Below are 25,843 nucleotides of genomic sequence, written 5' to 3' on the forward strand. Positions count from 1 at the left end.
GCTCTGGATGGCTCAATTCCGACTCGAATTACCAGTTATCCTCTGGTCTATTTGGGCATTTGGGACATTTGCCTGCGCCTCCGATCGAAGCGGCCAATTAAAAAGTCATTAGGCCCCACTCCCCTTTTGAAAAGGAAGGTGAGGCGAAAGGAGCCTTAATTGCCGGTTCGCCATTACCAAAATGTCCGGCGGGCAAGCAGAGGAAATCACTTTCAGCACGTGGAAAGGCCCAAAATGATGGGCACTTGCATTAAACGAAATCGTTTAGCCGCGGCTCAAGAGGCCAACATCTGCAGCGAGCTCCGGGTTCGATGGCAATTAAAGCACCCATCGGCAGGCAGGCCAACCCAACCCAATCCCAATCCCAATCCCAGTTCCACTTCCAGTCCCAGTCCCAGTCCGAGATCCAAGTCCATGTCCTAAATGTGTTCAATTTAAATTAACGATCGCAAGCGGAGAGTTGCAGCCCAGTTGCAGCCACATGCGATGCAATTAAGCAAAAGTTTTATTTAAATTGCTGGCGCTGTCGGCTCGAAATTTTTGGCGTGTTTATGGCCTGTAACTTCTGCCCAAGAAGTACCACTTGGTGGCTCTCCATCAGCGTATTAGTGCCTTCCCAGCTTTTCCAGCCGAATGGCACATGTGTTTGCTAATTTCTGCGTGCAGCCCAAACATTAATTAAATCGAACATTTTCGCTATAAATTGTTTGCTTAATTGCCATTTAGGGGGACACTCGACACTGGATGCTGGTGGAAACTGGTGGTTCTTGGAGCCTGGATGCCCACTTACATCCCATCCAGATTGGCCAGTTGCCATTGGCAGTTGAATGCGGCAAAGGCCAAACCATAAATAAATTAAAAGTCCCAGCGAAATGACAGCAACAAGATCAGGCAACATCAGAACAAGAACAAGAGCAGCAGTATCTGGTATTGGTAGCATCAGTGCTTCAGTGACTCAGTATATCAGTACCTCAGTATATCAGTACCTCAGTATATCAGCATATGGCCATTGGGATTATTAATGATGGCGGAAGCAAACGCGGCATCGTTTGATGCTCGGTGTCCCTGCTGCAGTTGCCGCTGTCCAAAAAGTCTGACAGCCATGTTGCAAGTTGCCGTTGTCGCAGCGATGACAAACGCAGCAACATCTGCCCATCAGCAACACGAAGCAAGCACAGCAGCAGCAGCAGCAGCATCTGCGATTTGCGGTCCAAATTAAAGTTAATCGAATGCTGCTGACATGGTGTTCCGAGCAGAGAGTTCAATAGACGGAAATTCGAGTGCCGAGTGCTGCAGCTGGGCGCCTATTTCTTGCCCATTTTACTATTTCTTTTTTTTTTTTTTGTTTTTCTTTTTTCGCAGCCATGGGCGACGCATAACTTGGCACCAAGCTGGCAAATCGTTTCCACTACCAAATAAAGCATTCAATGCCCCCGTTTGCGGCTGTTGTCTGTTGGCAAACAAAACCCCACAAATGTCTGGGCTGAATCTCGGATCGGGTCTGGATCCGAATCTGAATCTGAAGCTGAAGCTGAGCTTGAGGTTGAGGTGCGTGGTCTGCTGCGCAGCTCCAGTTCGAATTCTCCTTGTTCAGTGGGGGCTTTTCCTTGGTTTTTTTTTATTTTTACCAGCCTTGCATTGCATGTTGTTCAATTTCAATGGCGCCAAATCTTGGCCGTGGGTTGCAGACGCCAAGAAAGTTGCAGACGCAACAAAATCCTTGGTTTTGCTTGTCGAGTTCAATGTTGCCGGCCAGTTAGGCCGCGGGCAGGCAGCCAAATGGCCAGATAGCGGCCGATATGTTGATATAGACAAGCAGATAAGCAGGAATAGTTTACCGAAAGACACTAATTCAGAGCCATGGTCAAGGGCGAAGGAGGTGCCATGTTGTGCAGCTTGGTTGTGGATAGTCGGTTCACTAGAACTAGTATCAAATAAATAACAGTTTAACGGTGTGTGCTTGCTTGTTCTACAAAACATTGAATCTTTTGGTTTAAATAAACCATCATTTTCAATTGAATCGATTTTTATATATTTTACCCTCTGTTTCAGCTTCTTGATACCTATTCCAACTCAATTTCATATCAATTCAAAGTCCCGCCAACGCCTATAGGCGACTTTAGGCTGCCGACAAGACAAATTTGGCTCAGTTTGTCTCAATTAGGGGTTTGAACAATCTTTAAGCTTTGGTCTTGGTTTCGTGCCTTGTACATTTGCCAGGTAATCATGAGTCCCATGCATTCCCACACGAGAATCCAAAGCTCTTTAAGCGCGTTTCCTGTTTCACTGGAAAAACTGTGAACAGAAAGAGATCCCCACTCCAATTAGCCCAACAAATGCGAACGTGAGAACTTCAATTGAACTTGATGAGTGTTAGACAAGGGTTTCCAGGACAATAGATGCTATTCGGGACTAGACCAGATGGGTACCACCGATGGCAGCCACTTGGCCGCATCTGCTCTCAAAAGCTTGCCACCTTTTCGCAGCCCATTGTCTACCTAAGGCAGCTGCTCTCGGGTTTCAATAAAAACTTAAGTAGCCCGTTAAGCTCATAAGTAAATAGTAAAATAAATTCATAAAATCAAATTACATTTGCGTTCAACTTGCAGCTGCGAGCATTAAAAAACTATATAATTTTATTTGCGTTTAATTGTGTGCCCGCAATTAAATATCAATTAAAAAATTGCAGCCAAATGCAAATGCGAACGCACTGTTCCAAAAAAAAAAACGAAAGACTCCAGACACAAACTTGACAAAAAACGAAAGACTTAAGACACAAACTTGACTCTGGGCTGCTGTTTTTCTGAGCTTGCGAGTTTCTGCGTGCTGTTCACCTTCGAGCCTTCTCAGCATGTCGCACACATGTATGTAAATGGTAAACGCTTAACGCAATTTATGGCGGCCGACAAACTTTATTAAATTTTGCGAATTTCATTTTCGTTTTTATTATGATTCTGTGTCTTTTGCCCACCAGTCGCAAGTTCAAGTCGTTTGTCATGCGCACACCCGAGTTTGCAGCTGGGCGTTATTTCTGTTGTGGCATTTGCATAAACGAATGCCCCTCTAAATGCCTTCTGACACATTTCCCCACTGCGAGGGGGGCGGTAATTAGAATCCGGCCTTTTAATTATGTGGAAACGCCAGACGACAGCGTATCAAATCGAATCGAAACGAAACGAAATGAAACGAGTCAAGTGGTCGCATTACAGCCACTAAATGTCTTGTGTAATTGCCCAGCCCGGTGTTCAATTAAACGGAATTGAGTCATTAAGCTGATATTGTTTGGCATTGCCCACCGGCGAACGCCAAGTGGCCCTCAGCGCTTTGGAGAAACATTCCCGGGAACGGCGGAGCTCCAATTGGGTCAAGTTTGTCGGGCAGCACTAAATGCCCAGGTGTGAAACCCTCTGGAGTTACCAAATTAAATTGCCTCAAAGAATTTTCCGAAATGCGGAGCATATTACATAACTGTTTCGGTTTTTTGTTCAGTTTAAGTTTAATTATATTAAGCTGTTTCATGTCTTACTCGCCATATAATTTATCTGAAACATTATGCTTAAAAAATAGCTGCAGCATCTCTTCCCCATTTCGGCTGCAATTGTGGGCAAACAAGATTCCACTGAATATGCTTTTTCCCATGACCTCGAAATCGAGTAAGATTAGACGCAGACGCAAAAATGGCAGCGTACAAAAAGCATAGCTAGGGAATTCAAATCAGACAACGATGACCAGAAAACCACAGGGACGGCCAACTGTGACGACGTGACGTTGAAATTAAGTTAACTAGACCAGAGAAGACCCGGCCTGGTCACTCAACCAGCCAGCCAGGGAGACAGTGAGACAGTGAGCCAGACGATCCAGCCACTTGACTGAGATCGCCGGCCAAAACCGGGTTGTTTTCAGCCAGACAGCGCTTTTCGGCCATCTCCCTGGCTCCCTGACTGCCCGACTCGCTGACTAATGCAGCCCGAGCAAACCGAGCCCGAGTGCAAATTGTTTAACATTTAGGCGGCTTTAATTTGCTGCCACGGCCATAATGCAGCGCATTAATGCTGGCCAAGGCCCCGCGGGCGACAATTTTGATTAAAATGCCATTTAGCCAAAGCTGAAGTGCAACATGGTCGTGGAAGGCCTTTAATAAAGTAGTTCGGCCGATCGCCGTGACTGCGGGATTAAGGCCCTCTCGATGGAAGTGACTAATCGTGGTCATAACGGATGACCAGATGAATACATTGAATACATTGATGTAGATTATGCCAAGATAAATACTATTCAAAGAGGAGATTGTCAAAGAGATTATCTGCTGCGAAATAAAATCATTATAAGATATTTAAATTACTTAGATTTTGCAAAAAGCATGAAGCGACCTCAAGTGCAAAAGATTGCCCTTACTTCCCAAGTACACCGTATCGAAATGATGGCCAATATTTGACTTTTACCCCGACTCCCGCCACTGATTATTTCACAGTTATTGAACCTAAATTGGGAACCAAGTCAGAAAGCCGAGTTGGAGATTGAACCTGGCCCCGGCACGTAATCGTGGCTCCACGGGTACTCAGATGCCCAGGTACCCGGGTTACCGGGTTCCTTCTTTCTCGGTCGTCACTCGACAGTTCAAACTGATTGCAACTACAAATCTCGGACACGTAGACGCAAATTGCGCGCCATGGGCAGCGGCTGAGGTTCAGGTTCAGCTACAGGTTGGGGTTAAGATTCAGGTTTCGGCTCAGCCAAAGATGGGGATGCGAGGAGCAGGTTCAGGTTCACCTTGGAGCGCCCTAATAAAGCCCAGTCCGCGAAAGCCAGCGCAAATCAATAATAATTGTATTGACTGAGTGCAACAAAGCAGATCAAAAGGTCGGCGATGATTTTTACTCCTGCCGCCGAGATAATCGACATGAAATGTGGTTGCAAGAGTAGGAAATCCTGGAGAGATGCACGTCTATCCTAACTAGTTAATTAGTATTTTGCAGGATATATTTTTTTTTAATTTCCCTGATTGCTGATGCCCTTAAAATCTGAAACCGCAAAATGCAGATGGATGCAGAATGCAACCAGCATTGATTTGCAGAAAGGTCAGTGCGATCATTTCCGCATGATTACGAACCCGATTCGTTTGCTGCTCCAACATTGCCAAAGAGCCGATCTCGCAAAGCTGAGAGAGGAGGAGAGATCTCTGAGATTGGGGCAATTCTCCAATGGATCGCCGAGTAGGGGAACCTCAGTCGATTGGGGAAGCTAACTCAGCTGGGGAAACCGTCGCGCATGCTCAGTGAGGAGAAACTCAGGGGAAACTGAGGGGAATTTCAGGGGAAGCTCTGTGTGGAAGTTGTTTCCATGGAGGGGTTAAGGGGTAAGCTGTCAGTTGAAAGGTGGTGGGTTTTGGTTTGAGGGGTTTTTAAAGGGGTGGTGCCTGGGGTAAAAAGTCTCCGTGGGAACGTAAGAGTAGTTCTCCTGAAAGCCGAAGAGGGATTACTCCTTAAGTTGTAGGCTTTATTAAGGCTTTATAGAATCATTTAAACATAAATGACAAGTAAGTATGCAGAATTTGTAGAAGAAACCAAAGGGGAACAAACCCCTTCACAGAAGGAGTAACATTTTTCAGGTAAAGAAGATCAGAAGAAGTTATTTTATCTCTTTCTTAATGTTTCAATGCTGATTAGTATTTTGGTGCAAAATTGTTTTAATGTATACTTTAATCTGGCTTAGAGTAGTAAAAAATGTATCAAAAACATAATTCTTGTTCATTTCTCGTTCTCATTTAGAGATTGCTCCCTTCCACTTAACTGATAGTCTGCGTAAATGATGATCGATGATCCGTGATGGGCTGGGATGACTACCAGAAAAGCTTCTTTAAATAAAGATCCCAGCTTGGGAGCTGATAACAATGAGTAATTGCACGGCGGTAAATGATCATCGTAAACGGGAGATTTCGCAAATGAAGCTGTGGCAGATGGGGCTCCCAACCTCCATTTACCAAACTCCTCCGTCTGCACATTTATTCACGTATAATGTCTCGCACCTCGACGATAAGCAAAAGTCAAAATTTTGCAACTACCTGTTGGCTGTTGTCAACATATCATTTGTCACTGCACAATCGATAGAGGCTCTTCTCCCAAAAAACAACCTCCTAGCTGCGAATGCAGATTCCGCATGCACGCAGAGAAAATCTTAGTTCGAATAGGTGCTATGTAAGTTCAACAAGTTGTGGTTTTGCGTGGTTCGTGAAATTAAACGCCCTGTTTTCTTTCGCTGTAAATTTATCTATGACAAACGGCAGTTGGCCAAAGAAAATCTCGCTATCTCGGTTATTAATTAAGTTGCAAAATCGAGGGGCTGAGGCGAATGGAGATGCACTTGGTGCATGGGTATGGAGATGGGGATGGCGATGGCGATGGCTCATGGCCAATTAACCTGCTAATTAAACGGCCGCCACGGTAGCCAGTGGCTGCTGTACAGGTAGCTCTCCTCCCAACTGGCGAATGTGTTTTATGCCCCGTTATCGACCGAAAAAGAGAGATGCCTCATGAATTGCAGCGTCGCTGGAGCTGAAAATGCACAGCGACATTTTCTGGACCGGCTGCCACTTCATTAACTCCGAATTGATGGGTTCAATTAGGCAACAAGGTCCCTGTTTGGGTCCCAGTTTCGTTCCCAATCCGGACACCGATTCCCAGGCAGCTGCATGTCCCCGGTTCCCAAGTTCAGTCGTCAGTAATTAGCGCAGAGATTTTCAAATTGCCAAAACTTGTTGGCAAAAACTGATGATGACGATCACCTGCTGCGGTTTCACTTTCGCAGGATGGCGAAATGGAATCAAACGAATATGAATTCCGTTTGCCCAATTCTCCGTTTGCAGCTGCCCCTGGGTATTCGTAGAATTTTGGGTTGTCTTTCCGTTTTATATATTGTTATTTATATTTTTTATTTCGGGAGTCGTTAATTAGCTCGTTTTGGAAATGGTATTCTCGTGTTAAAACACTGATTCGATTGGCGCGCTTAAAAGGTGTCGCCGAAAGCTCCACTTTTCGGCTTACTCATTCGCTCATAAAAGTTTCGCCCAAAAAGTAAACCACAAGAAAAAGGAACAATCGCAGCCGTGCTGAGCAGAAAATATGCCGAGAATCAAAAGGCGCCGTATCCTTTTTTCGGTTGTCCCATCATTAACGCTCATTGGGGTCGAAACCGAAATTCTGGCGGTGGATTTTTGAATTTCCAGCTGCTCATGTCAACTTTTATGGAGCTTATGGCATGGGCTTAATAGGTAATGCTCGTTTAGCAGCGCGGCACCAAATGGCCGGCAATTCATTAAGATGCAGGCAGGATAGCAAATCTATACGAGTATGTGCCCATACCCATCCGAATCAGTTCTCAGTCCCACACTTCGGTCATGCGAACAGCACCTGAGATATTTCCGAATTGAAAATGCGGCAAAAAGTGCGAGGAGAATTTTTGATCGTGTAATTGCTGGCTGTGGCAGTTCAGCTCAAGAGGAACCCAAAAATCGGAGGAATTCTTCTCATACCCATGCCCCGTCGCATTCTGGGTCTGTTTCCCACATTAAGTCCGACACACACCTCCTGAGAATATCTGATCCAACTTAATTTGAATTTGGTTCCTATGCTCTAGAGAAGCCTCCTCTTGTTAGTTAGCAAATAATTCCTCGCCAAAGTTCACACGACACCAGAATCTCACCCTCACTTTGGAAGCGATTTCCCTCGGATTCCCACTCCCACTTCCATTCCCACTTGATTTCCATTCCCAACATGAGCAACTGTTTCGGTTCTCGTGTGACTCTCCGGATTCCCGATTCTCGCGACGCGCTGAGAAGCAACCGAGTGTCCAGTGCCCTGACCGAATGGAGTTCCCACCCCTATGTGACCACCATTGCGCACTCAATCCGCACCTGCAATCCGCTGGATGCGCCTCTGAATTCGGGGTGGTTTTCGTGTCCGACGCGTGCCGCAGTGTGTGGGAACTGCAATTGGTTATTGTTCAACTGTTTGCCCACATTTGAGTTCGACAAAAGGCTGTCTGGAAATACAGTTTAAATAGGCACGACTAATCTGGAAAAAGTAGGCATATTTCCAACTGATGGCTATCCATGCCATGATATGCCATGATATATATGCACCGGTTATCTTGATCCCGACGAATTCATAATCGACTCATTTCCAGAGGGCTGGGCTCTGGTTTTGGCCAAATAGCGATCATTTGAGCCGCTGTTAAGGCCCAAATGCGGCTCCTTTCGCCCAGATAGGCACTTCAAAAAGCGTTTACTTTAATGCAACTGCATTGGTTGGCGTATAAACCAACAAACGGGCAACAAACAAACAAACGATATCATCATCAGCCGACGAGGAAAAGCAGAGAAGCATCGAGCGATAAAAAGATTTTTGTTGCTTGATTTCGTTGCACCAAAAAAGGCAACGGCAACTCCCATTAAATGTCCCAAAAAGGCAAAGGCGCCGTGTTGCAGATTGTTTGTGTTGCTTTTGCTGTTGCTGTTGCTGTTGCTGTTACTGCTGCAGATTGTTGCCGTTGATGTTTTTGCTGCAGATTGCTGCTGTTGCAGATTGCTGGCGCCCACCAAGTGCAGGAAAACGGCGACCACCGCGGGTATTTCACTCCGTTTCTGCACTGCCACGCCCACCGCACGCCCACTGGGGCAGCATCTGTGGCATATTCACGGATTTGGCCTGGCCCTTGCCCCTCGCTCCACCGCCAATCGCATCCTATCCATTCAGAGATGACTCAAGTGCAGTAACACTACAACTACACTTTAGTTTACCTAATTGTAATACAACTTTTTTAGGAAAATAATCAATGCAAGTTATATCAACAAATGCCTAAAATATTTCGTTCCTTACTTTATTAAATATTTCAACATATAAGTAAGCCAATGTGCATAGTTCATAGATATTAAATCCTAGATAAATCTGGAAATGGCCAAGTAGTCATCTCTATATATAAAATGATGGCGAACCAAGCTGCAGCATCAATAAAGCAGCTGCATTTAATTTCAATGCCCATTTAGGACTCGGCCCCTCGAAGGGCGCTTTTCCCTCCTGATTCTGATTCTTTGCGGATTGTGGGGTCCAAGCATCGTGGCCCATGAGCCCCCCGCTTTTTAGCGGCAGCTGCCTTGCATTTCTTACAGCATTTTTGCCGCGACTAGTTTGCGGGCAACACGTGCAACTGCAACTGCAACTGCTGGGCCAGAAACCCAGAACACCATCACCCCATCTCACCCAGAACTGGGTTCCACTGCGGTTGTTGTATCAATTAAAGCTGTGCTTGATTTTTCACTTGCGTTGGGCGGACGACAGGTGCAAAGTGCTACAACAGCTCAGAAGCATCGGAACCAGCCCCAATCGGCATCTCCCAGTGATTTGAATTTTTCCCTGTCCTTGACTAGCTTAATTGCGGTCCTACAGCAGCGGTCACTGATATAGTGGCTAATTCATAACAGGAAGTTAAACCGAAAAAACAAATTAGTAGAATGAGACCGGTTACTTTTAGCTCAGAGAACTACATTCAAAAATTTATGTTTTTATGTACGTAATTTGAATTAAGTTTCATCAGCTCATCTGCTGAATGTAAAGGGCACAGATGTTTGACTTATTCACAAGTCACTTCTATCACAATTAAAAGTAAAACCAAAACAAATCATTAACAAAAATTAGTTTGAATTTAATTAATAACATAACATAATACAGTAAAAATGAAATACAATTCAATTCAGTCAGCAACTTTACAGCTGCCAGAATTTTTAGTATTGTAATGCAATGATTTTTTTTATATTCTATCAATATATAATTGCGTATTTAACAAATCCTAAAAGCTAGCGAAAAAACAAATCCTCTTGAGTACGCCTTCCAGAAGAAGTGGTCGTTTGTAATGTGGTGCAATGGTCAAGCATTTCGCTGAGGAGCTTGGAAATTATTTGCCGCTCCCTTCTGAAGACTTAGGCGTAGCTGATTGACGAGATGGAAAGCCTCATGATTCTGTTGGCCGTAGGCGAAAAACTCCACCTGAGCCAGCATGCCCATAATGTTGGTCAAGTCGGTGGGACGATTGCATCCTGTAGGCGCTTTATTGGATGCATTATTGGATTGATAGCAGGTGGCTGTAGCGGGCGCAGGAGCCACGGAGTTCGTTGTGGGATATCTGGGTGTAGTCCCTGTTCCTGGAGCTCTTGGCAATATTGGTTTGTAACTTAAAACACTAGCCCGTACAGCAGGCACAGGGTTTGTTCTTTGGTAATTGGAGCTGGTGCACGGAGCAGGTGTCCCAAGTGACTGGTAAGTGCACGTGGTACTGGGCCGAGTAACCACCGGAATAGCTGGACGTTGATTCGGTGGAGGGTACCAAAACGAATTGGCTCGTCCCGGATCCACTGGATAGCTGGAGTTGATTATAGTAGGCGCAACCACAGAGAGAGGTCGTGGATATCCCGCGTTGAATACTGGTGGGGTGGCCACAACAGAGGATTGAGTGGATATTGCAAGCGGTGATGGTGGAATTACTAGTTGGGGACTGCGCGAGGAAACTGGACAAGCGTTCGAGGGAACAGTCGCCAGATAACTGGACGTTGTGGTTGGAGCGGGTGCTGGTGGCCCATTTACTTGATAGCTGGCGGTATATGCTGGTGCAGCGGCCTCCGGAATACTCGGTGAATATGTGGAGGCGGCAACTGATGTGGGATTATAGCCATCCACGGCTGACCTTTTCGGCTGACCGTGTAAGCTATTGCAAGTTGATATGCACTGATTTCCTGACTGTTCCGGCGACAATCTTCGCTTTTCAGCTGCTCCCGGTGCTTTGGAAGATTTAGACGGGTCAATAGGTGCACGTGATGGTGGCTGATCCACTTGCTGCTGCAACAGATCGGTGCGAACCCGAATCATATCCACTGGGGAGGAAACCAGGTCACTACGAATTCGTATCGCATTTATTGGGAATTGGGGGGAAACTTCTGGAGTATTATTCGTATCAATAGGAGCCTCCGAGTCGGTCGAAAGCAAGTCCTTCAGAAGCAGGTGGACTTTTGCTCCTACTTGATTTGGTTCGTTCACTCTGGTATCAGGCTTTTCACTTTCACTTTTTGCGTTGGGTTCATTATTTTCTTTCGCTTCTCCATTCCTTTCCAAGTGCACTTCTGGGTCAGATTTAATTGGAACATTTTGCAAGGCATCGGAATTTGATTCTCTATCTTGACTTGCTGAAGGATCACAGGATGAATTCTCTTTCCCAATCATGTTCTTAGAATTTGGCACTTCTTTCTTGATATCACTTTGTTTGGGTTCCTTATCTGTTGGGGTGTTTGGCTCTGCTATTTCATTTATAACAGATTCGTGGGTTTCTTCTGTGCTCGCCGCGACTTCTGGGCTTAGATCATCAATGACTATGAGGTCGGATGACTTATCTTCCTTGGCGGAGTGCTTGAATGTGGTTCCATCTTTGACGTTGAGTTCGCGAAGTACCTGGCCGCCTGCTTCGCCACTTGCAGGTAGCTTTTGTCGTCTGAAATACGTTTTCAGAGAGCGGAAGACAGGCGATGGAGCTTGTTCTAGATTTGTTTTTTTGTCTGTTAAAAACTCCTTAAGCGAGGACTGCTTACTGGCGTTAAAAGATGTGTTATCCTCCTCCCGGCGATTTCGCTTCCTTAATGAGGCTTCATCCAGTTTACCATCGACGTGATCAGCATAGTCCTTCAGGTTGACCTCGCCCAGCTCATCGTCAAGGACTATAAGCGAGGAACTGGAGATAACTGATTCTGCGTCCAGGGTTTCTCTATCAGGAAAGCGAACAACTGATTCCGCATCTTCTTCATCGCTGCAAAGGTCCACAACCGATGGGTTGGCTGCTATTTCCTCTTTCACTTGTTCCTCAGCAAGTAACTCAGACTCCTTGTCGTTTTCCTGCTGGGATTTCGAGCCAGAGCTCACCATGCCGTTCATCTCGTCCAGCCTTTTTAGCCATTTAGCCACCCAGGTCATCAGTTCCTCGAATGACTTTGCAGGTAGCGCCTTGCGCAACTCATCCCGACACTTACTCTCCAAATAGTGACCGTTGGGGCCCTTCTTCACCTTCAGGTTGTTGCGATCGAAGCGAACTAAGAGCTGCCAGGTCCTGCGATGGCATTGAGTTGATGATTCGTTTTGTATAGAAGGTGCACATACAAAAGTGATTGCTACTCACGCGGAATTCTTGCCCAGTTCATTGCACCTCTGCATCATTGATCGTTTTTTCAGATTAGGAAAGACGGAAAATGTGCAATTTATTCTCTATTGCCGATTGCTGCATCTCAGACGTTTAGTTTTTGCAGTTTCGCCAAGATCACACGGTACAATGCAGTGCGGGATGCGGACTCTCCCACATGTAAAGGGATTCTCAGAAGACTCACAGAGGAGTCAATGGGCTCGAATAAGTAGAATGTAGCCTGGCGTACCTATAACTATCAGCTGTTAAATGCTAATTCATATGAACAGATCGTTTCAGTTTCTTACTAATGGTGGTTAATCCTACGAAATAGGTGTGCAAATGGTTCTAAAGGACCAGCGCTTGCGCAGCACTTCCACGAAATTCAAGTAAGGCCGAAGCACTTCCTCTATTTCATCCTCTTCAGTCAGATACGATAGCAAAACAATAGTAAATGAGAGATGTGTGCGTGATTTTGTGGCACAGCTCGGCCGATACAACAGGTAAACAGCAACCGAACGTATTCGAAACTCAAACAAACACCTTTATAATAAAACTTAAAAGTAATCTGCAAGGGCACTTTATGACCAAAGTACCAAAAACTGTCAATTAAATAATTACCGCCTGGTGTGTTCGTGTTTGCAGAACTGAAGACTCATCTCTAAATTCTATGGCTTCGTTCGGCTGCAAGCCGTTTTTCAACACTGCTGTGTTCGGGCGGGAAATTCAAATGCATATTTTATAATTCTGTTTGGCTGATATATTTAAACTGTATTCACTTTTGAATCTTAATTTTATTTTTAGTACCTATATTACCCCTAGTTTGCAATGCCTCCTTCATCGTTATTATGGCCTGAGTGGGTTCGAACTTTCTTTAGAGCCGTATGCTTAGTTCTGAGCTACGAAAACTCGTAGAGTAACAAATGCAGGAACATCCGATGACGTAGTAGTAATCTAGTATTCAGAAATGATTTCCCACGGTGCTCTGCTGATCGCCACGGTTTATTCGCAGGTTGCCCATGCATCCCTCAAACAGGATGTCCGCGATGGCCTTTCTGGCCAGAATCCGTTGCGTGGGCGACATTTCCTCGTACTGGATAGCCCAGGATCTGGCCAGCACTTCGGAGGATTCGCTTAGTTTCATGGGTGCCGTTCCTCGCTCATTCTCGGGATCCGTTTGGACCGAGGATGTGGGTTCCTTCGGGTCCAATGAATTTCCCAAACACGTTTCCTCTTTGACTTCACAGTGCCCTTCTTCCGGCTCTATGATCTCCACTTTTGGACTGAGCAGGGAACCCTCTTCGGATTGTGGGGCCGTGGGCTCGGACGGGTAGTTAAAAGCGCTGTCATCCTTCATCGGCCAATCACAAACGCTGTCCGTGTTGAGATCTGTATTTTTCGAGGTGTACTTGTCCTAAGCGATATACATATGTAATTTGTTGATGAACCATTCAATCATTGAAAAGCACAATCTTACATCCTTTTCCCTGCGAAAATCGGGCTTTTGTCTGCCGCCACGACCTTTTCTGGTCCTGTGCTGGAAGGTCTCCTGGGTCAGGAGGAAACCCATGTAGTCGTAGAACCAGAGAGTCGGTTTACAGAGGTCAGAGTGCAGCCCCAGCTCCTTCTGCTTGAGGATTCGCATCTGCTCCCGCCTGTAATTGGTGCGGAATATGTTGATGCGCCTCCCCACTTCGGTGCGCGTGGCATTCGGCTGGATCTCCCGGAGTTTTCGCTCCAGCAACTCGTAGGCCCGGTTCCGCAGCTCCTTGTTCCTGTAATTGACGTGGTGGACGTCCCACAGTTCTGGCATGCCCTGATAAAGGGCCAGAAACTCGCGCCAGAACTGCCGTTTGCCCGCACTGAAGCGATCTGGTAGTGCAGCTGCCATCTGCCAGCACCGCATTTGCATGGACTCGAGTAATTATCATATTCATTGGATTATAAACATAAATATTTACCTTTTTTGTTGTTCAAGCTGCAATCAGCTGTTGTTGTTTACAGTTGGCCAGAGTTGCCACTTGGAGCGTCCAGTGTTGGCAAACACCTCACATACTCCCACCGATTGTTGTAGTTGCTCTGGATCTGGATGTGCATATATATGTATAAACTTGTTTCCACCACCTGGCGAGACGACCGGCGTTATGCTCTCCTCAAGCGACAATCACAAACTGAATTGATGTAGAACCGAAATGGGCGGGTGTGTGTGTGTGCGTGTGTCTCGATTGAGTGATTGATTGATTAGTCGACTGACCTGACGGGCGTGCATGTGTGCGTGTGGAAATGCGCAATAAGTCGCGTAATTCCCACATACTTGTGGCAAACGAAAACGTAGCTGAATCCGAATTTTGCTCGTTATCTCGTTATTTATTTATTATATAAATTTCGAATTTTTGAACTTATATATGGCACCTGCAGTGGCGTATTTGTAAACAAAGACCTACAGCGCCCCCGCAATTTCGATGCACGTGTGTGCGAGAGAGCGAGCGCAGAGCGGAGAGCGGAGAACAACAAATATTCAGACTTTAACTAAGGGCAGACCTGCGCATTTGACCATTTTAGCCCCAATCAAGATTGTCGGCATGAGGAAATCGGCTAAATCTGAATTTATATTTACTCGCTCTTCGGAATTGCACACAGATCGGGGAAAAGTTTAAGGTACAACCTGAAGCAGGGAAATTCTATCTTCAGTAAGATTGAATTCAATGATTGACCTCCTCGTTTCGTTATTTTCATTTTCGTGCGCTCTTTCTCTTTCCCACTTCTGGCTTGCGTGTGTGTGTGTGTGTGTGTGTGAAAGGGCGGTAGTGGGTGACCTCCCGCCGGCGAGAAAAGAAGAAGAAGCTCAACTAAGGGCAGACATGCGCACTTCACAAAAAGGCAATCAGCGCGTATATTTAGCCGACTTTTTGTTCTGGCGTGAATGTGTGGAAATATGTAGCTGTAATAATACACAACGTAGTTCAGAATAATAGGGTTACAGACGGGCACATTCACAGCAGAGGTAAAGACAATAGCTGCCGGGCAAGAAATACGAAATATAGAGCACATAGAGAAATATAGCAATTAACAATTTAACTCGAAATGAATATCATTAAAGACGCACTAAAAACTGGGTTTGATTGCGTTTATTTGGTGCAAATACAAATAATGTCCAACTTAGACCTAATGATTGATTGCATCCGACCGATGTGCATCTTCTAGATGCATCAGTTTGCATAGGTCATGCTCTTTGGCTGCAGCTATTCCTCCTCCTCCACCTGCTCCATGTGGCGCTCACTGCTTGGAGCATTCTACGGATTCTAGGGCACATTGCCATCCATTTCCCGCATCACTTCATCGGCTCGTGTGATCAGGCCAATCAGCCGGTAGTTCTCCTTGTACAGAGCGAACTCCTCGAGGAGCTTTAGGTACTTGCGTGCATCGGCACAGCTGATGACACTTGACCCACTCTTTTGGCCGGATCCCCCGCCATTGTTGTTATCGTCATGGGCGGACTCATGGCGACGTTTGGTGGCCTGGCGAGGATTCAGCGTCTTTTCAACTGCCGCAGGCGAACTCATCTTGCGTTGCCGCATCTGCTCGATGTACTCCATCTCGTCCTCCACATTGGCTGCCAGAACCTCGGCCAGCGAGGTGACACTGGAGCGACCATTGTTCGCGTCTTCATCGAGATCCGCTGGGTCCTGGTCCATTTCCGATTCCAGCTCAGCCTCTGGCTCCACTTTGATTTGCACGGTGGGTGGAATTTCAAGCTCCTTATCCCTTAGCGCTCGCACTTCGTTCTCCTGCAGCTCCGCCTCCGGCTGATCCGCCGGAAACTCCTCCGGGTCCTTGGGCTCCACCTTGATGTCTTTTTCCTGCTTGATCTCTAGCTTGGGCGGCGGCACCACAGGTCCTTTGTCCTGCGGCTGTATGGCAGGAATCTTGGTGATGCTCTGAGCCAGGGTGGCCAGTGGTATGATGGTCATAGTCATGGGCTGTCCGCCCGCTTGCGTCGGTACAATGGGTGTGGCCAGGAGTACTTTTTGGGAGGTGCCTGGCGGGGTGTTGGCTTGCAGGGGCAGTCTAACCAGAGGCGGCAATGGCTTCAGAGCCCTGGACAGATTCAGTTCGCTCAACGAGGGCTTGACATCAGGCTCCTCCTCCAGATCATCCTCGCCGCTGACGCCGCCACCGTCCACATCCACCTCGTCGTCCTCGTCTTCAGCACAGCTGCGATGGTGGCTGCTCAGCGGGCTGCCCAAGCTGACCTCTTCGTCGTCCTCCTCACCCTGCCGCGGTCCACTCTCTGGCATGCTTTCCGACATGACGTCCTTGACGATGTCCTTGATCTGCACCGAGTAGCCCTGCGTGTAGCCGATCTTCAGCAGTTTGGTGTCGCTGTGCTGGATGCTGTAGGTGCGTCGGAACTTGTCGCACCACTCCTGGTGCGGAAAGAAGTGGACCAGGCCCATGGAGCTCTTGAACTGCAGCGCCATCTTCTGAATGAGTCCGTCGGAGATGCTGAAGTCCTTGTAGTACATCATGCGGCGTATCCAATCGTACACGGCCTTGCCCAGCATCGAGACCCTGACGGTCTTCGTCTCCATGGTCTTGGCGTCCTGGCTCCTGCGCGTTCGCTGATCCCACGCGTTCAGTATCTCCGGACGCTGCTGCACGATCCGCTTGATCTGGTCCGGGCTGCAGTTGAACAGCCGGCCCACGTGCTTGTAAACCGGCAGGCGATCGTATTCCCGCAGAGCAGCCACCTTCTCGTTGAGGGCCAGGACATTCTTGCGCTTGATGCGATTGTCGAAGGCCACCTTCTCGTTGGCCGGCAGGCTGGGGGTGTGCGTGCTAGTGGGTGTGGGCGATGCAGTCGAAGTGGGTGCTGCTGGTGGAGCAGGCGCAGGCGCAGGAGCTGGTGTGAGAACCTCCGTGTCAGTGGCCTAACGACGAGGGAAACGGAGTGCTGTCATTACTTGGTATTGTAACAGTTGAAATCGTGCATAGTAATAGCACCATGAATGTGAAGTACAGTGCTCCCTCTGAGCGTGAACAATGTAGTTCGAGGGACTTTCATAAATTGTTGAATTTCTACACAATTACGAGCTCGAATCACTATCTAATCTGCATCAAGTTATAATGATACGATAAAAAATTTAAAAAAGGAACAAAATTACAAAAGGACAAATTTCACAGAATCCACGTGACATTTCAAGATACTTTAATACGATCTGAATAACAAAATATGACTTTATCTTACTCCTTCAAGCTTATAGGAAATAAAACGCCTAGATCAAGTGCGTTCTTTGTGCAGTGAAAATAGGGTGGAAACACTTTGCGAGGCTTGACTGTGGCCACTTACCTTCGCCTTGTTGTTGTTGTCCTGCGTCTTGGAGGACTCCTTGTGCTCCTTCTTCTCCCTCTCCCCGCGCTTCTCCTCCCTCATCTCCCTCTGCAACTTGCGTTTCTCGCGTATTCGCATTGTTTGTGTTTCCCGTGCAATTTACACGGAAATTGCCGTTTGTTTTCGTCTTGTTTTCTTTTGTTGTTGTTGCTGCTGCGCCCGCTCACCCTTTCTCGCTCTCTCACTCACACTCCCGCCCGCCTGTGTGTGTGTGTGTTTGTGTCCGTGCGGCTGTGTGTGTGCGATGGCTACGATTATGCGCGTTGACTGTCAAGCGAATTCAAATCATTTCGTCATTGCTTTTCTCGCTTTTCTTTGGCGTTTCCGTCTGTTTTGGCTTTACTCGCTTTTGTTGTCTCTTTCTGGGCACCCAATTTGTTCGCTGATAGTGATTTTCCAACTGGCCGTGCGCTGCACCTTGCGTATTTTCCGATGTCCGTGCGAACTAGTCGACGACCCATACAAAAATAGCTGCCGCGTTATCTCGCGCAGTTTTTCTTTTTCTGCTCGCTCGCTCCCTCTCTCGCTCTCGCATGCGCAACGTGGGCGCAAGAAAGAGAGCGGAAGGGAAGTCGGCTGTGCGAGTGTGTGTGTGTCTGTGCGTGTGAGAGGGTGCAACTGCGCATGCGACAACTTTACTGTTACTCTCGCCATGTGGCAACGCTGCAGGCGATCGCTTTTTAAGTGGCGTGAGATTAAAGGGAAAATTGTTTGTTTTTCAGTTTCAGAATGAATTGAATTCGCAAACATATAAAACACCCAAGCTAACTCAACCGAATAATGTAATTATAAAGTTTGTGCAAATTGAAACTAATATATGTTGATTAAAATGTATCGAATGTATTTCCACTACCAATTTGAAACCCAATCAATCGTAGACAATTCAATCCAAACAAATTACAAGAGCCTATACATTTCGAAAATAATCTTTATTTTAGGCTTGTCACCCAACTATTCGGTTATCCGAATTTGGTGAAGTGGCGCAGGATGTGCGACATGGCCGCGGGATTATCGGCAGGGACCATGTGACCAGCCCGGTTGACCCAGAACATGCTGAAGTTGCCATACGTCTTCTCGTAACCCTCCAGAACTCGATCTACGGTGATTCCCACGCGGGAAGCGGCCTGGTAAGCGGGCTTGTCGGTCCACTCCATGGCCTCGATCCAATTGACGGCTCCCGGAGTGGCGCAAATCAGGTCCAGACCTCCGGAGAACACGCCCACCTTGACGGTGGTGTTGCTCAGCAGCTCACCCACTAAAATGTCATAGGGCTATAATTTGAGGTAGCATCCACAGCGTTGACACATACCAATATGCACAGCTGGCTTCATGAAATCGCCCATCAGCTTGGTGAAGGTGGAGCCGCTCTGGGCGCCCCACTTGACTCCGGTGTCGATTCCGAGGGCCTTGGTTACGGGTCCAAGCATTAGATCCTCCAGCAACTTGTCACGGTCCTCATCCACATCGAATTTCACGAGGGTGCGATACATGACCTCTGGATAAGTGGTTGGTGAAGAAGTGGTTGATGAGAATCAGCTCGATAAGTTACTCGACGGATCTTACCCTCCGGAGTCATGGCAGCTCGGGATATCAACCTGTACTGATCACCCAGCGTGGGAGTCTCCACATTATAGAAGTCCACTCCCTTGGACTCGCGCAGCACCACCGACTGGGTGGAGCTCCACTGCAGAGTGGCCTGTGTCCACCTCTCGCGCTCTACATAGTCCTTAGTCTTCAGGGCCGAAGCTTCGATCTTGTCGTGGCCATCCTGATCCACGATTCCCAACTGCAGCAGGAAGGGTGCCCACGAGAGCACAGAGTCGATGGGGGAGGTCCAGGGATCTCCCAAGGCCACCGAAACAAAGTTGCTCTCGATCTCTCCTCGCTGGATGGCGTACTCCAGTTCCAAGGCGAACTCTGGGGCCATTTTTCCGCCGTAACTTTCGCAGAAGATGTGCAGCGGCACGGTCTTAAACTCCGGGTGGTTCGTGTAAAAGCCCTTCATCAGCTCCACGAGATCCAGAGCGATCTGCTTGTTGGTGGTCGTGTAGTAAGAGGATCCGTCCACGTAACTGAAGCCACTGCCCACGGGATTGTCGATGAACATCACGTTCATGTCCTTGACCCAAGTCCAGTCGCGGTAGCTGCCGTCGAGCTTCAGAGGACCCAACTCCTCAAAGTTTCCGTATCCCGTCGAGGAGGCACCTGGACCTCCTTGGAGCCAAATGGCAAGGGGACGCTCCGTGTAACTAGAGACATTGGCGGTGGTGTAGTACAACCAGTAGAACATGTGGGCGCCAGTCCTGACATCCACAAATCCCCAATCCTGCTCACCGGATCCGTAGCCCTTGCGAGCTGGCAAAAAATTTAAGTATTATATACATTTTCGATTCTTTCACTCTCGGTTTTAACCTGTTTTCACTATGCAGCACTTTTTATTTACCATTTGCTTAAATAGTTATTTATTATTGACTTTGACTTTGGAATTTATGAACGCATAAACGGACTTGGATGACAGCCCCTGATTTCTTTGGAATACTTGAGTAATCTAGCCTTTAAGTACGGCTGCCCAAGTAGCCACTTAGATAAGATTAATTGTTAAAGATATTGTAGATAGTTGATTGTAGATAGTTGATTGTATTGCCTTATAAAAGCACTTGCATCTCATGGGAATCAAATCGAATGGCGGTCTTTTTACAGTGGTAATTAAGGGGTGTCCCAAAACGAAACATTTTATAGTTCTGTTGATAGTTCTGTTGACCTGTTCACCAAGTCGTAAAGAGCCGTTTGCATTGGAACACTTTCTAACTGATTAGCACCCCTAATTGGAATACAAATCACGCTTCTCACCGTCAACAGAACCCAAGCCGGCAATTCCCAGTAGGGCCAAAAGAGCGATGATAGCCCGTCCAGTCATGGTGCACCAGTTTCAGCTCCGATTCCAAGAGACACCGATCGAGACACAACCGCACACTTGGCAGTTCCACCGCCAATTGATCGCTGGTTGCTCCCACTCATTGAAGGTAAAATAGCCACAGCACCTGACACACCTGGAATTCTCAATCTGCGGGCGGGGGAGTTGTGTTTGCAGAGTATTTATGGCCCTTCTCTGGAGGGTGACGCGGCTTTTTGGTTAGTCTGTGCTTGACACTCGTCCGATTTTGCGAATCTTTATGTCATATATTTAGATAAAGCCTCAGAAGCCCCAAAATCATCGCAAAGATGGACTTCGCTATCTTGAGTGGGTTTTCCGAGGGCTTTTCCTATTATTTTTTGCTTTCAGTTGCAGTTTATCCTACGTGACATGCGTGAAAGATAACTAAAGTGTCTGCTAAAAGCTCTTATATCATCGACATACTTTGATATTGAGTAAAGGGCTATGCATTTTAGCATTTCAGGTGCTCAAAAAATCATATATTTAACATTTCTGTGGATTTTTATGTAAAGACCTTATAGATGATTTTGAAAGGCCAGACTCAGACAATCTCAAATTTCATACATTTATCAAATAACTATGTAATATGATAAGATCCCCAGCTTCTTTGAGTAAAACACTGCTCTATTTTCAGACGAATATAGTATACAACTGGCTTGCATAGTTTATTATAATCCATTTAAATGAATCTACCCAAATGACGTAAACTCCCGAAGCACATGACTCATAGCCGCTGGGTTGTCCGCCGGAGCCATGTGACCACTTCGGTTGATCCAGAACATGGAGAAGTTGCCGCCCGTCTTTTGGTAGCCCTCCAGGATGCGGTCCACGGTGATGGCGTTGCGTGGAGCAGCCAGGTACTCGTCCTTTCGGCTCCAGTCCAGCTTGGCGATCCAGTTCACGGTGCCCGGAGTGGCGCAAATCAAATCCAGGCCACCGGAGAATACGCCGACCTTCAGAGGAGTATTCTCCAGCAATTCGTTCACTGTCATTCAATAGAAGTCAGACGTTTTCGTGATATAAGAAATAGTATCCCTACCAATGTGGATGACTGGCTTCATGAAGTCGGTTCTGTGGATGTCAAAGGTGGTCCCACTCTGCGCTCCCCAGACGACATTCGAGGGTATTCCCAGGGTTTCCGCCACCGGGCCCCGCATCAAATCCTCCAGTAACTTGTTTCGATCCTCGTCAATATCGTATTTCACCATGGTGCGATACAGACGTTCTGCAGGGAAATATCAGGGTTTGAAAAATTTCGTTTAATATCGGAGTGTTTGGGTCACCTTCGGAGGTCAAGGCCTTCGCTCTCTGGTAGAGACCACCCTTGGTCTCCTTCAGCACGTTGTAGAAGTCTACGCCTTTGGAGGCTTTCATCACCTCCCACTGGGTGTTGCCCCACTGATAGGTGGACTGAATCCATCGCTCCTCATCCACCAACTGAGCTGTGAGGTTCGCCGCCTCCTGAATGGCATTGTATCCCTCGTGGTCCACGATTCCCATTTCCCTGAGAAAAGGACCCCATGCGAGCACGGAGTCGATGGGCGAGGTCCATGGATCCCCCAAGGCAACCGAGGTCAGGTTGCTCTTGATTTCACCACGCTCCTTGGCGTAGTACAGTTCGAGGGCAAACTCTGGAGCCATCTTTCCACCGTAACTCTCGCAGAAGATGTGCAGCGGCACCTCCTCGAACTCCGGATGCAGGGTATAAAAACCCTTCATAAGCTCAACCAAGTCCAGAGCGATTTCCTTATTGGTGGCCGTGTAGAAGGCCGTGTTGTCCACGTAGCTAAAGCCACTGCCTACTGGGTTGTCAATGAACAGGACATTCATGTCCTTCACCCAGGTCCAGCTGCGCCAATCGCCGTACAAATCGACGGGTCCGAGTTCTTCGAAGTTTCCATATCCCGTCGAGGAGGCACCAGGACCTCCTTGTAGCCAAATGGCCAGAGGTCTCTCGGTATAGCTCGAAACATTGGCGGTGGTGTAGTACAGCCAGTAGAACATGTGAGCACCGGGACGCACGTCCACGTAGCCCCAGTCCTGCTCACCGGGACCGTATCCGGGTTTGCCTACGATTTGGCATTTGTTCGTTTAAAGATTGCAATTTTTCCTTTCAGAGATATCGCTTGATTTACGAATCTTACCATGCGCCGAGGCGGCGAACAACGCCAGGAATGCTAACAGCCAGATCGACATTTTCAACTGGGAGTGATACTGAAGCTCACGGGCTTATTTAACGGCTACAGAGCACTATCAGCAGAAATTGACACCAGATAATAGTTTTTCAAAAATGATAGCTTCTATAAAAGAGTCTGTTTCTTACGTAAGTACAACTATTGTTAAATCCATAACAGAAAGTTGAAATACGAATATTTGCAGTATCCACAGAAAACTATTTCCACTTTCCTTTCAGAGATATCGCTTGATTTACGAATCTTACCATGCGCCAAGGCGGCGAAGAACGCCAGGAATGCTACCAGCCAAATCGACATTTTCAACTGGGAGTGAAGCTCACGGGCTTATTTAACGGCTATAATAATATATAATAATAATATATTATAGCTTCTATCGATCTGTTTTCTTTGTTTTATATTTATAAAAGTATGTTTCTTATGTCAGTACAACTATTGTTAAAACCACAACAGAAAGTTGAAATACGAATATTTGCAGTATCCACAGAAAACTAGCGGAATAAAGAGAAATTGTATTTGCCATTATGTCTTTTATGTCTTTCCAGACTGATTAGCAATATATTATAATTGGGTGGAATTGTTTCACATAAACGAAATCCGAACATAGATCGCAACTGATAAGACCATTTGAATTCGATGACAGAATTCGAATTATCGGCCATCGATGAAGTCCAAAGAGCTGGCAACGCTGCGAAGCTGATTGTTTTTGCATAAACAGCTGTTGTTGCACTTTTGTTGTCGCCTTTGTGTCTGCAGGTGCAATATAATCTAATTGGATTAATTTGGGATTAATCGAGCAACCACAGCCATGGCCACGATGCGCATACCCAAACAGAAGGTGATCCTGTGCGGCGACTACGGAGTGGGCAAGAGCTCCCTGTTCCGGCGCTTTGCCACCAACACCTTTGTCACGGATACGGACAGGAAATCCACGTTGGGATTGGACCACATCGACAGGGAATACAGTGTGAATGAAAAGCAGATCAAGGTGGGTTCGGTGGGTTGATTACCCATGGAAGAGCATCATTCAACTTCTTAAATAAATGTTGAATACAAATGCAGTTCAAGAATACAACATATTGTATTGTCAGACACTTATGTACCACCTGCCTTCACAGCTCCAACTATGGGACACCGGTGGCATGGAGCGCGTGGCCTCGGTCACATCCTCATACTACAAGTTCGCCGAGGGAGCCATCCTGGTCTTCGCCTTGGACAACGCCGCCTCGTTCCACTCGCTGTCGCAGCACTTGCTGGACATTGTGACCTATGCAGAAAACGCTAAGATCTTCATCTGCGGCAATAAGAGCGATCTGGAGGGCAGGGAGCCGGAGGTCAGCGACGAGGAAGTGGAGGCCTTTTGCGAGCAGTGCCACTCACTGATTAGTGCAACATACAAGACCTCCTGTCGCAGCGGCGCTGGTGTGGAGGAGATGTTCCGGGACATCTCAAGGCAACTGGTGCATGCCAATCGCTCCAAGATGGAACTGCAGGCCTTGGAGCACAAGAGCTTCCAGGTGGACACTGCGAGCAGCGGTGCAGCGACCAACGAGGAGGACGCCTCCTCCTGCGGCTGCTAGCAGTTGGGAAACATTGAGTTCGGCTAGGGACCCTCAACCCCACCGGGCTCAATGGCTCATGCAGAGATGCATGTTTACTTTTCCTTTATTTATTGACAGCTCTCGGCTATGTTATGATTTTTAGATACATGTTCATTTCGAATTTTTACGAAAAATACGTCCCGAATGCGAACACGAGTCATAGAGTAGGATTAGTTTCTATTAACCAGACGCCAAACATTAACCATTTAAACTTTGTACACGCAAACAAGGATGGGGTTCATTCGTGGGATAGGCTAGTAATCTGTGGTAAGATCTCGGGTATAATAACAAAGAATTAAAAAGTAATACGAATTCTATCGTTTAACAAAATGGTTAAAATAATCTTAAAGGTAAAATGACAACAACATATATAGGCATTGATAACTCCTTACTCAACCGCAGATAACTATTCTGAGCCTGGACTCTTATTCAATTACCCCATCCTATCGTATATAGATTAGTGCGTAATTTGCAGCTTTCTTGCACTGAATATCTCGTAAAAGTAACATATGCTAAACAATAAATAATCAACTCTCGAAATTGGAATGGACAGGCTTCTACACCATTTGAATTTGGGCTAAGATCATTGGTTTTTGGTTTGCTAGCTAAAATAACTACGAGGAGACGGAGCTGCTGGAACTCGGTGCGAAAGTCAAGTAGAGACTGACGCCCACGGCTACCACAAAGCAGACACCCACTCCATACAAGACCACCTTCTCCCGCAGGGCTCTCAGCATCATGGTATTCAGGGTGCGGGAAGCTCGGCCCAGCTCGGCGTTGGTTTCTCGAAGTCGTGCCCTGGCTCCCTGTAGAGTTTCCCTTTGGTGATGCAGATCATTTAGGACCTGGGCGCCCAGTTGCTCCGTCTCCACAGCCACTCTGTATCCTTCAGTTAACCTGTTGCCCGTCCGTTCAATCCTCTCCGAGTTGTCCAAGAGGCGTTGCCGTTGATCTGTGCTTATGGACACATCGTCATAGCTGTCACCCAAGTCCAGAGTGGTGAATGTGTTGGCTTGGGAGCGCTGTTTGTCCTTGGTCATTCTGTACTCCGCCTGCAGGCGTTTCAGTTCCGCCTGGGCCACCTGCAGCTTTCCATTGAAGCTGCTCCGCTGTCCAGGATTCAGCTCCCTCACCTCCAGACCCATCTGCTCCAATAATTCCTGGGCCTCGGGCAAACTGGAGTCGATCTTGCTGCACAAATCATGGCGCTCGCCTGGAGTAAATTGGCAAATGGTAATCACCATTATGATTACAATCCATGGACAACCATCACACTCACTATTGTTGTTTTGCTGCTGCAGACGTCCAATATGGGCCGTGATTTCTGCGATTAACGAGGCATATTGCTGTTCGTATTGCTCCAGAAGCGACATTTGTGCGGTTTGTATTCTTCCTTCTTTAGTTGCTTATGGGTATTTGCTTCGTTTTAGTTCGCGAAATTTGCAGATTTTTCGGAGAAAAGAAGTAAACATTGATCAAGTGTGACCAAGTCGTGAGGAGAATAGCAATCCATAAATAT

The 25,843-nt window shown here is 47.0% G+C and overlaps 7 protein-coding genes and 1 long non-coding RNA gene across 12 annotated transcripts; 2 read left to right on the forward strand and 6 right to left on the reverse strand.

Annotated features, from left to right (window-relative positions):
• Positions 1 to 9,781: 9,781 nt before the first annotated feature.
• LOC6545085 (proteoglycan 4) lies at positions 9,782 to 12,722 on the reverse strand. 2 transcript variants are annotated; one of them, XM_026977692.1, is made up of 3 exons: positions 12,513 to 12,722; positions 12,205 to 12,460; positions 9,782 to 12,135 (listed from the first exon to the last, which is right to left on the reverse strand). In XM_026977692.1, the coding sequence occupies exons 2-3, from the start codon at positions 12,240 to 12,242 to the stop codon at positions 9,915 to 9,917; spliced, it is 2,259 nt and encodes a 752-aa protein (XP_026833493.1). In that variant the 5' UTR covers positions 12,243 to 12,460; positions 12,513 to 12,722; the 3' UTR covers positions 9,782 to 9,914. The 2 variants fall into 2 exon arrangements, with proteins under 2 accessions (XP_026833493.1, XP_026833492.1); XM_026977691.1 differs by having other exon boundaries at positions 12,205 to 12,454; positions 12,513 to 12,721.
• A 238-nt stretch (positions 12,723 to 12,960) lies between these two features.
• On the reverse strand, positions 12,961 to 15,069 carry LOC6545063. Of its 3 annotated transcripts, XM_026977938.1 has the most exons (4): positions 14,459 to 15,069; positions 14,166 to 14,375; positions 13,682 to 14,095; positions 12,961 to 13,618 (listed from the first exon to the last, which is right to left on the reverse strand). In XM_026977938.1, the coding sequence occupies exons 3-4, from the start codon at positions 14,093 to 14,095 to the stop codon at positions 13,166 to 13,168; spliced, it is 867 nt and encodes a 288-aa protein (XP_026833739.1). In that variant the 5' UTR covers positions 14,166 to 14,375; positions 14,459 to 15,069; the 3' UTR covers positions 12,961 to 13,165. The 3 variants fall into 3 exon arrangements, with proteins under 3 accessions (XP_026833739.1, XP_026833738.1, XP_001971041.2); XM_026977937.1 differs by having other exon boundaries at positions 14,166 to 14,948; XM_001971005.3 differs by lacking the exons at positions 14,166 to 14,375; positions 14,459 to 15,069 and having other exon boundaries at positions 13,682 to 14,137.
• A 248-nt stretch (positions 15,070 to 15,317) lies between these two features.
• Positions 15,318 to 18,240, reverse strand: LOC6545064. The gene is made up of 2 exons (XM_001971006.3): positions 17,555 to 18,240; positions 15,318 to 17,135 (listed from the first exon to the last, which is right to left on the reverse strand). Exons 1-2 carry the CDS (start codon positions 17,672 to 17,674, stop codon positions 15,507 to 15,509), a joined length of 1,749 nt encoding a protein of 582 aa, XP_001971042.1. The 5' UTR covers positions 17,675 to 18,240; the 3' UTR covers positions 15,318 to 15,506.
• On the forward strand, positions 18,183 to 23,053 carry LOC113563957. The gene is made up of 4 exons (XR_003407729.1): positions 18,183 to 18,378; positions 18,535 to 18,723; positions 22,649 to 22,854; positions 22,945 to 23,053. It is a non-coding gene; the product is annotated as an uncharacterized LOC113563957 (long non-coding RNA).
• Positions 18,507 to 20,662, reverse strand: LOC6545065 (retinoid-inducible serine carboxypeptidase). Its single transcript, XM_001971007.3, has 4 exons — positions 20,447 to 20,662; positions 19,160 to 19,951; positions 18,906 to 19,091; positions 18,507 to 18,851 (listed from the first exon to the last, which is right to left on the reverse strand). Exons 1-4 carry the CDS (start codon positions 20,511 to 20,513, stop codon positions 18,556 to 18,558), a joined length of 1,341 nt encoding a protein of 446 aa, XP_001971043.1. The 5' UTR covers positions 20,514 to 20,662; the 3' UTR covers positions 18,507 to 18,555.
• On the reverse strand, positions 21,157 to 23,023 carry LOC6545066 (retinoid-inducible serine carboxypeptidase). Of its 2 annotated transcripts, none has more exons than XM_001971008.3 (4): positions 22,972 to 23,023; positions 21,815 to 22,600; positions 21,571 to 21,756; positions 21,157 to 21,516 (listed from the first exon to the last, which is right to left on the reverse strand). In XM_001971008.3, exons 1-4 carry the CDS (start codon positions 23,021 to 23,023, stop codon positions 21,221 to 21,223), a joined length of 1,320 nt encoding a protein of 439 aa, XP_001971044.1. In that variant the 3' UTR covers positions 21,157 to 21,220. The 2 variants fall into 2 exon arrangements, with proteins under 2 accessions (XP_001971044.1, XP_015013569.1); XM_015158083.2 differs by lacking the exon at positions 22,972 to 23,023 and adding an exon at positions 22,676 to 22,735.
• Positions 23,054 to 23,401: 348 nt separating the features above from the next.
• Positions 23,402 to 24,866, forward strand: LOC6545067 (ras-related protein Rab-14). Its single transcript, XM_001971009.3, has 2 exons — positions 23,402 to 23,711; positions 23,842 to 24,866. Exons 1-2 carry the CDS (start codon positions 23,532 to 23,534, stop codon positions 24,301 to 24,303), a joined length of 642 nt encoding a protein of 213 aa, XP_001971045.3. The 5' UTR covers positions 23,402 to 23,531; the 3' UTR covers positions 24,304 to 24,866.
• Positions 24,485 to 25,839, reverse strand: LOC6545068 (vesicle transport through interaction with t-SNAREs homolog 1A). Its single transcript, XM_001971010.3, has 2 exons — positions 25,604 to 25,839; positions 24,485 to 25,537 (listed from the first exon to the last, which is right to left on the reverse strand). Exons 1-2 carry the CDS (start codon positions 25,695 to 25,697, stop codon positions 24,939 to 24,941), a joined length of 693 nt encoding a protein of 230 aa, XP_001971046.1. The 5' UTR covers positions 25,698 to 25,839; the 3' UTR covers positions 24,485 to 24,938.
• Between the last annotated feature and the right edge of the window lie 4 nt (positions 25,840 to 25,843).

This window comes from Drosophila erecta, unplaced genomic scaffold (assembly GCF_003286155.1).
Source record: "Drosophila erecta strain 14021-0224.00,06,07 unplaced genomic scaffold, DereRS2 tig00000021-arrow-pilon, whole genome shotgun sequence".
NCBI classification, from domain to species: domain Eukaryota; kingdom Metazoa; phylum Arthropoda; class Insecta; order Diptera; family Drosophilidae; genus Drosophila; species Drosophila erecta.

Bases quoted from the DNA above. Each gene is read 5' to 3' on its own strand.
- LOC6545067 (XM_001971009.3), top strand. From the start codon at position 23,532: ATGGCCACGATGCGCATACCCAAACAGAAGGTGATCCTGTGCGGCGAC. The intron at 23,712-23,841 runs GTGGGTTCGGTG...CTGCCTTCACAG, and splicing joins TGAATGAAAAGCAGATCAAG to CTCCAACTATGGGACACCGG.
- LOC6545085 (XM_026977692.1), bottom strand. From the start codon at position 12,242: ATGATGCAGAGGTGCAATGAACTGGGCAAGAATTCCGC. The intron at 12,136-12,204 runs GTGAGTAGCAAT...ATGCCATCGCAG, and splicing joins GAACTGGGCAAGAATTCCGC to GACCTGGCAGCTCTTAGTTC.
- LOC6545063 (XM_001971005.3), bottom strand. From the start codon at position 14,116: ATGCAAATGCGGTGCTGGCAGATGGCAGCTGCACTACCAGATCGCTTC. The intron at 13,619-13,681 runs GTAAGATTGTGC...TATATCGCTTAG, and splicing joins ATTTTCGCAGGGAAAAGGAT to GACAAGTACACCTCGAAAAA.
- LOC6545065 (XM_001971007.3), bottom strand. From the start codon at position 20,513: ATGACTGGACGGGCTATCATCGCTCTTTTGGCCCTACTGGGAATTGCC. The intron at 19,952-20,446 runs GTGAGAAGCGTG...ATTTTTTGCCAG, and splicing joins CGGCTTGGGTTCTGTTGACG to CTCGCAAGGGCTACGGATCC. The intron at 18,852-18,905 runs GTATGTGTCAAC...ATGACATTTTAG, and splicing joins GAAGCCAGCTGTGCATATTG to TGGGTGAGCTGCTGAGCAAC.
- LOC6545068 (XM_001971010.3), bottom strand. From the start codon at position 25,697: ATGTCGCTTCTGGAGCAATACGAACAGCAATATGCCTCGTTAATCGCA. The intron at 25,538-25,603 runs GTGAGTGTGATG...AATTTACTCCAG, and splicing joins GCAGCAGCAAAACAACAATA to GCGAGCGCCATGATTTGTGC.
- LOC6545064 (XM_001971006.3), bottom strand. From the start codon at position 17,674: ATGCGAATACGCGAGAAACGCAAGTTGCAGAGGGAGATGAGGGAGGAG. The intron at 17,136-17,554 runs GTAAGTGGCCAC...CCTCGTCGTTAG, and splicing joins ACAACAACAACAAGGCGAAG to GCCACTGACACGGAGGTTCT.
- LOC6545066 (XM_001971008.3), bottom strand. From the start codon at position 23,023: ATGTCGATTTGGCTGGTAGCATTCCTGGCGTTCTTCGCCGCCTTGGCG. The intron at 21,757-21,814 runs GTGACCCAAACA...ATTTCCCTGCAG, and splicing joins GAAGGCCTTGACCTCCGAAG to AACGTCTGTATCGCACCATG. The intron at 21,517-21,570 runs GTAGGGATACTA...ATTGAATGACAG, and splicing joins GAAGCCAGTCATCCACATTG to TGAACGAATTGCTGGAGAAT.